This window comes from Felis catus, chromosome A1 (assembly GCF_018350175.1).
Source record: "Felis catus isolate Fca126 chromosome A1, F.catus_Fca126_mat1.0, whole genome shotgun sequence".
NCBI lineage: Eukaryota > Metazoa > Chordata > Mammalia > Carnivora > Felidae > Felis > Felis catus.
The window spans coordinates 13,968,084-13,983,032 of NC_058368.1; the positions used below are offsets into that span (position 1 = coordinate 13,968,084).

General features: G+C 33.8%; 1 protein-coding gene across 11 annotated transcripts in view; it reads left to right on the forward strand.

Annotated features, from left to right (window-relative positions):
- NBEA (neurobeachin) overlaps positions 1 to 14,949 on the forward strand; it is a 684,640-nt gene that overhangs the window by 80,832 nt on the left and 588,859 nt on the right. For all 11 annotated transcript variants that reach the window (XM_023250717.2, XM_023250724.2, XM_011286341.4 and 8 more), the window contains exons 3-6: positions 1,588 to 1,688; positions 1,928 to 2,023; positions 7,774 to 7,895; positions 9,978 to 10,104. In XM_023250717.2, coding sequence (XP_023106485.1) covers positions 1,588 to 1,688; positions 1,928 to 2,023; positions 7,774 to 7,895; positions 9,978 to 10,104 — 446 coding nt within the window. The remainder of the gene's footprint in view (positions 1 to 1,587; positions 1,689 to 1,927; positions 2,024 to 7,773; positions 7,896 to 9,977; positions 10,105 to 14,949) is intronic.

The window sequence follows — 14,949 nt, forward strand, 5'->3', positions numbered from 1 at the left end:
TGCTTGATTATATGTATAATAAATAATAAATATTAATAATTATGTCATTAAGCAAAAATTTAATAGATCACTTTTTGTGACATACATATGAGGTGAGGTGAGATAAAGTTTGGGAGAAAGATTTTAATTTTTTAGAAAAGTATTTATAGGTAAATATTTAAGAAATCTATGAATTTGCCATTGCAGCTAATTGCTTAAAACTGCTTCATATTAACTGGGGTTTTAATAAATGCTTGATTTCTATCTAGAATTTTTGCTTAGAAAGAGATCATCTGGCTAATATGCAGTAACCATAAACTTTTTTATTGAGTAATGAAACATTGTATTAAAAGATTTCTTAAAAGTTGGCATATCAGTTGTCACAATTTTATCATAAAGATTGCTTACTTATTGTGGCATTGAGTAAGATTAGCCAATTATTTATTGATGAAAATAACCACCTTAAATTCCTATTTTGAAATACATACATAATAAATTTTTTTAAAGTCTCAAATTCCAGGTATTGTGATATTGGATAATATATATTATATATCCGTAACTATTTAAGTTTATCCTAACTCACTTTTTAAATTAATTGATGATGAATTATTTAGAATGTGTATGTGTATTGATTGTAATAACTTGTATAGTATCTTTGATCCTTAGGAAGTGCTTTAGAAATTGAGAAAATGAAGTATAGTTATTTAGATGTGTAATTTCTTATAAAGAGTGATAGATAGCAGAACTACTCACAATGTCTAGAGATGAGAAAGAAATCAAGGCCAGGAAATTAAATGTATAATTTTTCTGTTATCTGGTGAGCTGGTGTATCTCTCATATGCACGTAAACACATGAACAGAGTGGATATCCCTAGTAATGCATTTAAGTTATACTTTCAGAGACTAGTAGGTAACAGAGAGGGCCCTGGAGCCATATTGCCTAGGTTTTAATCCTGACCCTACCACTTAGTAGAGTGTGTTCTTGGGCAATGTGATTAGGGTATTTATGCCTCACATTCCTCATTTTAGGAAGGGGCTAATACTAGTACTTACCTCATAGACTTGTTGTGAGGATTTGTGCACTTAATAATTGTAAACCACTTGGAATAATGCCAGGCAAGGAGTAAGTGCTCAAAATTGTTAATGGGACAAGGAATATTTCCAGAATATATTTTATTAAGCATAGATAATTCTAAAAGAAAATATGGTCAACTATCACTTTTTTATTTGAAAATAATCAATTTACAATGTTAAACCATTGCACCTTTGTATATTTTTGTCTACCTTTCCCTGCATACAGCCAATGTATGTATGTGTGTCAGTGTATATGTGTGTGTATATTCTGGGAATTTATAAAATCTATTTTATATATTTGCTAAGGAAACTTAATGGTAACGCTGATGGAAAAAATCCTAAAATTCAAATACCATGTTTGTAGTTATCTGGTAACTTAAAAATTCTTAATTAGAATGGCAGTTCTGGAGGACAATTAGATGAATATACATGTAGAAATGACAGTTGCTAACTTTTGCTCTTTCAAAAAGTGTATTACCTTGACAGATGGCAGCTCACGACTAGAGTTCAGAATAACTTTATTTTCCTTTAAAGATCTTCTAGTTGATATGTTGGGGGTTCTTGCCAGCTACAGCATCACTGTCAAGGAGTTGAAGCTTTTGTTCAGCATGCTTCGAGGAGAAAGTGGAATCTGGGTAAGCTGTGGTCAGAGGGAAAAGTATTCAATATCAGTGCATTAATACTTAATGTTCAACAATTTGTCTCTAGAGAGCTATAAACTGGAACTTGTAATGGAAACTGTTCCCTTTAAAGAGTTTAGTAAATGATTTAAAATTAATTTCTCTCTAGTTAGAAAACAGTCCAGTGTCTAACATGATATATTAGGTAATTTTGCTAAATTTGCGCAGTGACATTTCTTTTCTTGTTTCCTCAGCCAAGACATGCAGTAAAATTGTTATCAGTTCTTAATCAGATGCCACAAAGACATGGTCCTGATACTTTTTTCAATTTCCCTGGTTGTAGTGCTGCGGTAAGTTTTAAATATGTATATTTATTTTTATTTATTTTTAATTCATCTCTGTTAAAGTATAATTTACATCCAATAAAATTCCCTTATTTCAAAGTACGGTTTGATGAGTTGTAAAGTTGCATAATCACCACCACAGTCATGATTTTGAACAATTCCATCACTTCCCACAATTCCTTGTATCTGTGTGAAACCAGTCCCCTCTCCCCAGCCCTGTCCCTTGCAACTTCTGATTTATTTTGTGTTTTTATGATTTTGCCTTTTCTGGAATTTCATATAAATAAAATCATTCAGTATGTAATCTTTTCTGTCCTGCTTCTTTCACTTATCATAATGGTTTTGAGGTTGCCCATGTTGTAGCTTCCCAGAAGTTTATTCTCTTCTTTTTATTCTGGTTTGTGTTACATTTTATGGATATACTACAGTTTATCCATTCACTAGTTTATGGGCATTTGAGTTTTTAGTTTTTGACTCTTGTAAATAAAACTGCTATGAACATTTGAACATAGATCTGTAGGCATGTTTTCTCATCTCTTAAGTAAACATATGAGTGAAATTGCTGGGTTTTATGCTAAGTGCGTGTTTCATTTCATGAGATTGCTTTCAGGCAGATTGTTTTCCATAGTGGAAAATTTTGCATTCTCATCAACAGTGTATGAGAATCTGAGTTGATCTGCACCCTGGACATTGTCCATCTTTTTAATTTGAGGCATTTAAATGATTATGTAATGGTACCTCATTGAAGGCTTAATTTTGTATGCCCTAATGTTTGATGATATTGAGCACTTTTTCATGTGTTTATTGGCTGTTTTTACATCTTCTTGTGTCATATTTGTGTTCACATCTCTGGTTAAAAAAATTGGTTGTTTTATTATCTTAAGAGTTCGTTATGTATTTCAGGTATAAGTTAATTTGTCAGATGTGTATTTGTCAAATATTGTTTCCAATCTGTGGCTTTTCTTTTTATTTTCTTACCAGTACTTCTTAAACAGATTTTAATTTTGATGAAGTTCAATTAAACTTTTCTTTCTTTGTGGCATATGCTTTTGTAATCTAAGAAATCAGTATACACCAGAGTCACAACATTTTTTTTTTTTTTTTATGCTTTCTACTGAGAGTTCTTTTGTTTTAGCTCTTATATTTAGGTCTAGGATCCTTTTTTGTGTGAATTTTTAAAATATAATATGAGGGTTTCTCCTCTTTCTTTGCTCCCCCCCCCCAACTTGTGCCTTCTCTTTCAAGGTAAATAAATAAACATTTAAAAATATGCTATGAGGAAGGTTGGAAGTTAAAGTTTTGTTTGTTTTGCATATGATTATTGAATTTCTTCATAACCATTTGTTAAATAGTCCTTTAACTTCGAATTTTCTTGGCACTTTTCTTGAAAACTGTCTGGCCATGTTTGTGTAAATCTGTTTCTGAACTCTGTGTTTGGTTCCTTTGTCCTCTGTTTCAGCTTTTATGCCCAAATCAGACTTTTTGTCTTTTATTTTCATAGCTTTATAGTAAGTAGTTCTTGAAATCAGGTTGTATATAAGTACTCCAACTTTGTTCTTCATTTTAAAATAATTTTGACTACTCTAGATAGCATTTACATGCGTGTGAATAAACTTGTCAAATTTTATAAAGTGCTTACTGTGATTTAGATTGTGTTGTGTTAAATCTGTAGAATAATTGGAGAGAAGATATTGAGTCTTTCAATTCATAAACACATTATAACTCTTACTTTAGTTTTCTTTGATTTTTCAGTGTTTTATATTTTTTAGCACACATGTCTTAAAAAGCTTTTGTTAAGTTTATCCATAAATATCCATATTGATTTTTGCTAGCATACAGAAATAAAATTGGTATTTTATTTTTTTATAATGACCTTATATCTTGAGACCTTGCTTAAATTCACTTTCTAGTCCTAGCAGGTTTTTAGTAGATGCCTTAAGATTATTTACAGATATTTTTGTAAATAAAACCAGTATTATTAATATTTTTTTAGCTTACAATCAGTATACCTTTTTATTTCATTTTGTTGCATTACTGTACTAGCTAGGACTCTAGTGCAGTATTTAATACAGTAATATCCTTGACTCATTCTAGCTGTAGGGAAAGCTTTAAGTATTTCACCATTAAGTATGGTATTAGTAATTAGGCTTTAAGACATGTCCTTTTTCAGGTAGAGGAAATTCCTTTCTGTTCCTATGTAACGGAAGTTTTTTAATTGCCAATATGTTGATAATTAGTGTTGAACTTTGCTGAATGCTTTTTCTGATTTTATTGAAGTAATCGTATGGCTTTTCATCTTGATCCTTACTAGTGTGGTAAAATATAATGATTGACATTTCATTGTTAAGCCAAACTTTGTGTTCCTGGGATAAAAGCTACCTGGTCACTATGTTTTAACCTTTTAATACAATACTGGATTTGATTTGCTAAGGTATTGCTAAGAAACTTTGCAGTTATTTTTATGAGTGATTTGGGGGTATAGTTTTCTTTTCCTATAATATTTTTCTCTGCTTTTGGTAATAGGGTAATTTCTTATAAAATGAGATGGGAACTGTTAATTTCTTTTTTTTAAAGAAGTTTATGTAGAATTGATATTACTTATTAAATGTATGCTAGAATTCACTATGGTAGCCATCTAGGTCTGAAGTTCTGTTTGGGGAAGGTTTTAAACTATGAATTTAATTTTTATAATGGATACAGGGAGCTTTTCTATTTCCTTTTGAGTGAGCTTTATAGTTTGTGTCTTCCAAGTAATTTGTACTGTTAATCTAAGTTGTTGAATATATTGGCCTAAGCTTATCATTATATCCCCTTCTTATCTGCTTAATCTCCTCTTTCATTCTTGATACTGGAGGGGTTTTTTCCTGATCAGTCCTAGCTGGAGGTTTATCCATTTTGCTGTTCTTTTCAAAGAACTGTCTCAATCTGCTTGATTTCATTGTTCTTATCTACATTGTAGGATTGTAGAGAATATGTATAAGTTTTGACTAGAAGAACTGGTTTTGATTTCCGGATCCTCTACTTCATTACTGTAGAGGACTGGTCTCTTAATGTTTCTTGGCTTACTTTCATGTGAGTCACGAGTACTTTATCATGGAGTAGTGTTACTATGAGACTGTAATGAAATAATATGTCATTTAAGGACTATATAAGTTAAACATCATGTAAATATTTTTTGCTCCTTGGTTTTTATTATAAGCATCTTTGTAGTCTTCCATTTTATCAGCCGTTCCTGTAATTTCATATTTTCTCTTAATATTTCGTTACTAACCTTTTTTTAGAGTTACAATTTCCAATCTTAACACAATTGTGAAACAAAAATAGGAAAAATAAAAATTGAGAAACAAAAATAGGAAAGTTAAAAATCTTTTTCCAGATGAAAGCTAATAATTTTACATATCAGATTGTTAGGGTAGAACACATATCAAACGTACATTGTGGATTGTGACAGAGAAAAACTGTCACTGTCCGTAAGAAAGTACCAGTTATCTTAGATGTAATAATTCTGTTTACATATGTAGATCTATTTTAATACATTTTATAAAATTGTTAGTGATCTGACATCTAGTAGATCTCACTTTAAGGGGTAAGAGAAGGGCAAGGTGTTTTGACAGAAATATGAGCAATTGCTGTCTTATTTACAGCTAAACAGAGTGTTAAAACTTTGTTTTAATAAATTATCTGAATTGCCTCAGTAACGTTGCACCTCATTCTGTTTTTAGCCGCTTGACCATTTACCTCAAATCTATGAATATTTTCTATCTGTATGTAAACACACATACATGCACACACACACAAGGGATTCTGCTTATATGCTGTTAGTAGTATATGTTTGACTTGTTCACATTCAGGAGATGTTGATGGACTTAACACTTATCAGTTACTCTTTTCTTGGTTTTCCTTGCATCACTCATTTTCATAAAGAGTAGTTTCAGTTAAGACTATATTCTTTGTAGAAGAGGAAGCAAAGAAGGAACTGTTTTTTATTGGAGTCATACAAGCTATATATAAGATAAATGACATTATTGTTGTTACATTTGTTGAGGAAACAGCCTCAACAGTGTAACATTGTTCAGGGTCAAAAGCAGAGTCATAGCTTGAACTAAAATTTTCCTGACTTTTAAGTGCAGTGTTTTTGTTTTTTTGTTTTTTAACAACAGATTGGCTTATTTCCGGGTATGTTACCTCTGCTATTGAACTGCTGAAAAATTCAGATAGGAGCTGATTTTAAAATCCTTATTACCATTATAGTGTTTTTGATCATTTACTTCTGGATGAGCGTGATAGTAACTAGAGAGTACATGCTGTTTGGATCACTGTTGACTGTCTGGACCAGTCTTTGGATCGCTAAAATAATGACACTGCTTGCTTTCCCTCTAAAATAACCATATGTACTAGGCCTTCTAAAGTACATTTTATACTGTGGAGGTGCCTTTCTATGAGCTATGCTGCCTTCATATGAGCAATTTGGAATGGAATTGTACACAGTGATTCACATAAAGGTGAATGACAAATGTAAGATGATATTTTATATGCTCTGTGACCTTTATGGATATACTTATTTAGATTTGTCTTTCATGATTATGATGTTTCATGAATCTCCTTAAGAATAGTGAATTTTTCTATTTGTGAGTTTAGTGAAAGCATTCCATCTACACATCAGAATTATTTCTTTTGCAAATCACAAAAAATAGGAATGCAGATTTTGGAGTCTGTTAGACTAGGGGACAGTGAGGGATATAGATTTTGGCACAGTGAGGGACATCCAATTGTGGGTACCAGAATGTTGTAGAAGGAAATAGGGAGGAAGAGTAAAGACTGCTTGACTCCATAATCACAAAGGTATCCCCAAAGACATGCCATTAACACAATGGGACTAGAAGGAAATAAGTGTTACGATCAGGCACAAATGCTTTGAATGTAAATGTGCCTGGTTGCACAAAGGCAGTACTATACAAAGTTAGCTTTTGTGCATTGATTAAGGGAGGGTGTATGCGTTAGTTAGTTCAAAAGAGTAGAAAAAGGCTAGTGATACAATGTGCGCTTATAGAAGGCTTTGGTTAGTATAGTAGTAGGGGCTAGAATTGAGAGATTTCAGGTCCCTAAAGCATTTATTCTAGATGTTATATACTAAATTTAATTAAGAGAATGTCTATCAGTATAGCTGTCTTGTTGAAGAGATTGCCCATAATAGAGATCCTTATTTATCCATGGAATTATTGGAAGTCCACAGTGAAATTGAGGAAAATGCTATTCTAGAGTCTCTCACGTGTGTGTTTGGTATGAGTGGTAGCAAGACTAAAGACTATTATTATTTCATTATCACTCAAGGTTAGAGTTTTCTCTTGTGAGATTTTTTTTTTTCCATTGTATTTTGGTTCACTAGTGTTTGCAACTATATGTGATTTAGGGCTCTTTCATGCTACCATGGAGATAATAACAAATGATCTCTTGGACCACCTGTCTTTTTTCTGGTGGAAAGAATGGGTCTAGAAACTTGAAGAGCAGCTTGGCTCAAATTCTTCCCTGTATCTCTTAGTTTAATGCAGTCTTTAAGTTCTAATTTAGGGTCTGGTAGACTGAATGATGAAACTGGTGATACAGAAGTTGCTAAGGCCATTGGCAGGGGATAAGTCCATGATTTTCTGATGTTTATACCTTCATTGTTTTTTGATCTGTAAAGGTTATATTTGAAATTAGTTACTGTCACATTTTATGTAACTGATACTTTTGTATCTTTTTCCATTGCCTTGTAGGCAATCGCATTGCCTCCTATTGCAAAGTGGCCTTATCAGAATGGCTTCACCCTAAATACTTGGTTTCGTATGGATCCATTAAATAACATTAATGTTGATAAGGATAAACCTTATCTTTATTGGTAAGTAATATATTTAATTTTAGCACTTTTGTCTTAAGTATTTCAGTTTTATAAATACGTAAGAGTGGGGCGCCTAGGTGGCGCAGTCGGTTGAGCGTCCGACTTCAGCCAGGTCACGATCTCGCGGTCTGTGAGTTCGAGCCCCGCGTCGGGCTCTGGGCTGATGGCTCGGAGCCTGGAGCCTGTTTCCGATTCTGTGTCTCCCTCTCTCTCTGCCCCTCCCCCGTTCATGCTCTGTCTCTCTCTGTCCCCCCCCAAAAAATAAATAAACGTTGAAAAAAAAATTTTAAATACGTAAGAGTACCAAGGCAACATATTAAGTAGAAGATGTGTGTGTGTGTGTGTGTGTGTGTGTGTGTTTATATTTGTATATGTTAAAACTATAAAGATACAATTACGTAAATTTATTTTATTTATGTATTTCTTGCTGTTGATTCTAGGCAACCTGCTTCACTACTTTTTTTCCAATTACAGTTTAAAAGTTAAGGGTTACAAACCTTCTCTGTCCACTACACATCAGTCAATATCGATTAGTTGTGGGAGGTTGTTAGTGTACATGCTAATCCCTGATAAGGGGGAGGAAAAAAAAGAGAGTACTGCCAGATTTTATTTACTTTGCCTTTTTACTGTCCTTGTTCTATGAGCATAATTAAGGTATGCTTTAAAATGTTAATAATAACTATGATGTAAGAAAATACAATCAAATAATAAAATTAATTATTTGATAGATAACTAACAGTATGGGTTGATGAACCCAACAGTAGGTTGACTTGTAAGGACTGATAGCTTGGAAATTTTAGTTTGCCAATAATGCACAGTAGTGAGAAGAACATCAAGCTTTCATTGATTGCCTTAGTATATACTAGGCATTGTAAGTGTTTACATGTAAGTGTTACCTCATTTAACATTTGCAGTGCTCTGAAATAAGACTGTCTGAGGCCTTAATCTTCACTACTTACTTATTGATCCTGTGCTTTGGTGTTTTCAACTTTAATAAATTGAGGATGATAACAGTACCTATCAGATAGGTTAATGAGAATAATTAAGTGCTTTTGTACATTGGTTCAGAAATATGAGTATAGAAAAATGTGAGCTATTAATAGCTTATCAGCTCTGTTACAAAAGATTACATGTGGGTAGTAATGAGAGAGTTTTAAACAAAAATCTGAACCTCCAAACATAAATGGGTTGAACTTCAGAATGGTCATTTGGCAGATCATACATTTATTTCAATAAGACCATCATTTTGGAGAGCATTTACAGTTTGTGCTAGGAGTACAATTTACAGCTAGGAGGTGTGCCCCCTTAGAAGAAGGTAACTATTTCATAGATACATCTTTTTTCTTCTTTTGACTAAAAATGTATTCCTGTGTTTAGTTACCTACATCATTTATCAGACTTGGCTCTTTTTTTTTTTTTAATTTTAATTTGTAAGCTATTTTGAAAGATATAATAGAATTAGAGAGCAAGTTGTTTTTGAAACAGTAGCTTTGTAAATGGTTTCTGTATTTGCTAATTTTGGTGGTCCTTGAAGGTAAATGAAATCTACTTGGTAAGATTTTATATTAGTTTGTTTTTGTGTATTTGTGATATTTTACATTGAAATATCAATAGGTTTTGTAGTTTTCTATTTTCTCAATTTAAATTACTTCTTTTAGTTCTAAATCTAAAAGGTTTTAGTCTTTATTTGGTACATATAATACCCCTTCTGACTCTATAGGAAAATGAGTTTTTATTTTATATGCAGATTTTTAAAAAGTTTGTTTATTTTTGAGAGATAGACAGCATGAGCAGGGGAGGGGCAGAGAGAGAAGAGACAGAATCCCAAGCAGACTAGGTGATGTCAGCCCAGAGCCTGAGGTGGTGCTCTAACTCACGAAACTGTGAGACCATGACTCAGAGCTGAAGCTAAGAGTTGGATGCGTGACTGAGCCACGAAATGAGTGTTTATTCTATATTTGGGGCCAGGTGCCCTGAAATGAGTTTTATTTTAAAGTAATGTTTTATATTATTTTTATAATGCTTTTTAGATATATGGTTCTTTGTATCAGAGAATGTTAAACAATCCTATTTTCTTTACAGTTTTCGTACGAGCAAAGGAGTTGGCTACTCTGCTCACTTCGTTGGCAACTGTCTAATAGTTACATCACTGAAGTCTAAAGGAAAAGGTTTTCAGCACTGTGTGAAATACGATTTTCAACCACGTAAGGTAGGTATAAGGAAATATTTCTATTGAGGAACACACAATTTACAATTCCCACTGTCTTAAAATTCGCTTGTTACGACTTCTGTAATATTCTCTTACTGATTTTCTAATGACTCATGATGCTTTTTTTTTCTCTTCCCCTTGTCTGCATTTTCTTTTTACTTTTCTAACTTTTCACATAAAAAGAGGCTCTTGACCTCCTGCAGTGTGTGTCTCACTTGCTAGCTCATTGTGATTTATTCTATGTCATTCTTAAATACTTACTGAATATTTCCTGAGTTCCAGACACTGTTGTAGGCACTAGAGATGTGACAGTGAACAAAACAGACCACATTCCTGCTTTTGTGGAGCTTATATTTTCTGGGAATTTTTATTCAGTTTTATGAGAGCTTTCCACTCTTATTCTTATCTCCAAGCTCTTGTCTTATATTCTCCTCTACCAAAAGATATTGCCATGGGAATGTCTGTTTGGCCTCTTAACTTCAGAATATGTTAACACCGAATTTGCATCTCCAGTCCTATATCCATTATGTTCTAAATCCCTTGTTTAGATTAAGAAACTGCCATCTTCCTGAGAGTGGGGACTTGAGTCACTTTTGTTTTTCATCCCCTTTTTGATCTTTACCAGTTCAATTTTCCAGTCCTTTACTTTGTATCTCTGTAATGTATCTTTCTTTAAAAAAAAAATAATCCTTACCTGCTGCTTGAATTCTTCATACTGTTCTCTCTTTATTTTGGATCCTTTGTCTTCTCCTCTCCCAGATGATTTCACACGCTAATATCTGATTTATATTCTTGGTCATATTATTGCATTGCTCAAACCAATCATTTGCTTCTTACTAACAACTAATTTATTCAATTAACATTTTTACTCTAGTCCCTCATGATTTGGGCTTTATTTTCAGCTCTTTGCTTATACCCTTTATTGTGTCAAAACGGAGCTAGCATGTGTGTTTCACTTTTTTCCTTTTCAATCGTTCAATCTCTGGCATGAAAACATTTACATGTCTCCTCACTTGTGGCTGTAGGTCTTCAAATCTCACGTTATCGTTAGGTTCCATTCTACGTAACATGATTTCCATGGACTCTTTCCTTGATTTGCCTTGCTCTCAGATATAATCTCTCTCATAGCATACTATTTCAGTATTTTTTATAACAATTATTTGTTTTAAACCTTTATTACTCATTTATAAGGGCATAATTTAGTAACTGTTGAGATCAAGCTGTGTATTTGATTCATCTGTGTATTCCCTTATTTACCTGCCACAGAGTTTTGAACTGACAATAATATATGTTGGATGAACAAATAAAATAATGCTTTAATAACCAAAAGAGTTTCCTGAAGGAGTAGGTTATATTTATCTGGACAGCTAATTTCTGTTGAGCAGTTGATTTTCTAGTGGTGTAAAAATACAGGAGGTATTACTATTGATAAAATGAGAAAGAACGCGTAGGCCTCGTGGTCAGTGCTTCTTTGCAGGGCAGTATGCCAAAGACCTTTTCCATGTGGCTGGAAGAGGAAAGACAGTCACGGCAACAAAGATCAAGTCATTTAGGTTGTTACTTACTATGTGATATGTATTTAAAATCAAAAGCTTACCAGCTTTTCTTGTTGTTCTTTCAGCATAGTATTACACCCTGCAAAACTAAGTTAATTTTTGGAATTGTAGAGAACCAGAGCTTTATCCGTGAGCATTAAGCGAGATTTTGCACCTTTTGACAAAGGGTTTTGCACAGGTTTAATGGAAGATACAGTTACTTAGAATTCCAACCACAGACGCATTCTTGTATGTTTATACTGATCCTAAAATTTTGGTGTATAGCATATATAATTTTGCATGCTATGTCATTTTGTATAATAATCTATGTAATGTGTAAATTTGCTATATGTTATATAGGAATAATGCAGTGTCTTTTCAATTTTTAGCACTTTTATGAAAACAATATTAAACAATTTAAGTTATATTATTCAAATTATTCAAAGGCAAACTTATATGAGCTTTCTGTTACTTTAATTATAGTTCTGAGGAATTATGTTTGAAGAACATTTGCAGAAATTTTTCTTTAATAGCAGTTCTGTCTTATTCTTCCTCTTCCCTTTTCCTCTCCCCCAAATTCTCTCCGTCCTCCTTTACCTCCTCCTCCTCTTTTGCTCATCCTTTCTTCATCTTCCCCTGTCTTTCCCCTTCTTCTTCCCTTTTTTCCTCCTCCTCCTTTTCTTGTTCTTCTTCCCTCTAACCGTATTTGGTTTAGATACAGAACAAGTTTTTAGACTGGACATTCAGACTTCACAGTAGTTTGTATACATGTACGTGTCATGCACTATGGATTTATACATAATTAGCTCTTTTAAAAGGTCAAGTGTTAAACCTCCAGATTTGGTAATACAGAGAGACTTTTCTTGAGGGAGTTTAAGCTGATCCTAGTAGTCCTGAATCTTGTTTCCTGAGATTCAAGGTTACACTAATTTCTGCTCTTCAAAAATGCTGGCTTCAAGAAGGGAGATATTACTCTGTGGTTAATGTTTTGGCCCTTGAAATATACCTCTGAATATAGATATTCAGAGGCCAGGTTGATATGTGTTTGGAATTTTTTTAAAATTTTTTAATGTTTATTTATTTTTGAGAGAGAGAGCAAGAGAGAGACAGAGAGAAAGAGAGAGACAGAGAGCCACCCGGGTGCCCTGATACGTGTTTTTAAAAGTCTGCTGTAGGGGCGCCTGGGTGGCTCCGTCGGTTGAGCATCCAACTTTGGCTCAGGTCATGATCTCGTGGTTCTTGGGTTTGAGCCCTACATTGGGCTCTGTGCTCACAGTGTGTGGAGTATGCTTGGGATCCTCTCTCTCCCTGTCTCTCTGCTTCTCCCCAGCTCGTGCTCTCTCTCTCTCTCTCTCTCTCTCTCTCTCTCTCTCTCTCTGTCTCTCAAAATAAATACATTAATTTAAAAAGTTTTCTCTAATATCTAAAGATAAAAAATAAAAAATGTGCAATTATGTTATATAATTAGATTTATAAGATATAATTCACTATCACCTGGGTTTTTTTCTAGAGGGATGTTCTTGGCTATTTATTGGACTCTATCTTTGTGTTAGAGTATCCAGTCATTTGAAAGTCCAGACTTTAAAATAACAAGTTACAGAAGGATAGGAGTTCCTATTTCCACGTGTTTAAGGCCAGTTATCCCTTATAGGTTCAAGGGCCTTTTTTGGATACCTGGCAGTGAGATTGTCCACCTTCTTTAAGAGCACACTTTACTTTTTATCCAAAGGAATATTTATCCACAGGAGCAACCGTAACAGAGATTGATGAGCCCACATATGGCAGAGGGAATGTCATTTCCTCTTCTTTCTGTTTGTTTTCTTGTTTGCTTATGATCCCGTGCATGTTTTGCCACATATTGAAGAAAATATTATTTAGGATGGGGTTTTCAAATATATATTTAAAATTTTACCTGAGTCCAATAAAAATATTTGCTTTATGTTGAAGCAATAGTAAAACTGTTTCTCTTAAAGAATATCAGCGTGGGGCACTTGGGTGGCTCATTCGGTCAAGTGTCTGACTCTTGATTTCAGCTCAGATCATGATTTCACAGTTTGTGAGTTCAAGCCCCACCTAGGGCTTTGCACGGACAGTGAGGAGCCTGCTTGGGATTTACTCTCTCTCTCCCTCTGCCCCCCCCCCCATGCTTTCTCTCTATCTCAAAATAAATAAACTTAAAAAAGAATTTATGTAAAAGAAAGAATATCAGTGTATCAATCATTCATTAATATATACCTGGAAAATAGCTTAAAAAGTAGGGATTCTAGGGGGCGCCTGGGTGGCACAGTCGGTTGAGCGTCCGACTTCAGCCAGGTCACGATCTCGTAGTCTGTGAGTTCGAGCCCCGTGTCAGGCTCTGGGCTGATGGCTCAGAGCCTGGAGCCTGTTTCCGATTCTGTGTCTCCCTCTCTCTCTGCCCCTCCCCCGTTCATGCTCTGTCTCTCTCTGTCCCCAAAAAATAAATAAACGTTGAAAAAAAAAAGCAGGGATTCTAAATAAATTCATACATTAGAATGGAGGTTCTTGATTTCTTGATCCAAATCCCAGTTATTTTCATACAAATTTAATTGTCTCTCCTCCAGAAATTCTGATTTATTAGATTTGGGATGCCACCCAGGGGAGTTTGCCAAATGTGCCAAACTGTTTTGAATTTCAGTGGGAACTTGTTATAAATACAGATTCTTGGAATTACAATTTCCATGTTAGGAATATATTTTTAACAAATGCTCTAGGTGATGTTTTTCATCTGACAAGTTTAGATAACAGTGATTTGAAGAGTATAAATAAGGAAAATTAGGGTGAAGCTAAGAACTAAATAAAATTGTCATTAACCAATAAAAAGCAATTTAACCCATTTGTTCTCTCTCTCTCTCTCTCTCTCTCTCTCTCTCTCTCTCTCTCTTTCTCTTCACACTATTTCCTTATGAGAAATACATTCCCATTTGTAATAGCTCTATATATGTTGATTCTAAGGAGTCTTGGTAGGAACAGGGCCAGGGAGTGATAGATGTTTTAAAAAAACCATAGATGCTCATAAACCTTGAAAACCATAAATACTTTGTTTTACTGTTTCATTATTCAAGATAAATGCATTCTCTCTCTTTTTTTTCTTTCTTATTTTTCCAGGAGATGACCTAGCTAAATTGTAATCCTTTGATAAGGTGTTTAACTGGCCTTTCTAAAAGAAATCTTTATATTAAAACTTTTGCTTTCTTAACTGTACCACTCACCAAATGTTTGACCTTGTGAAAATTCCGTAACGTTTTAGCCCACAGTAAATTATTAGCATATTACCCAAGATGTAGTAAGT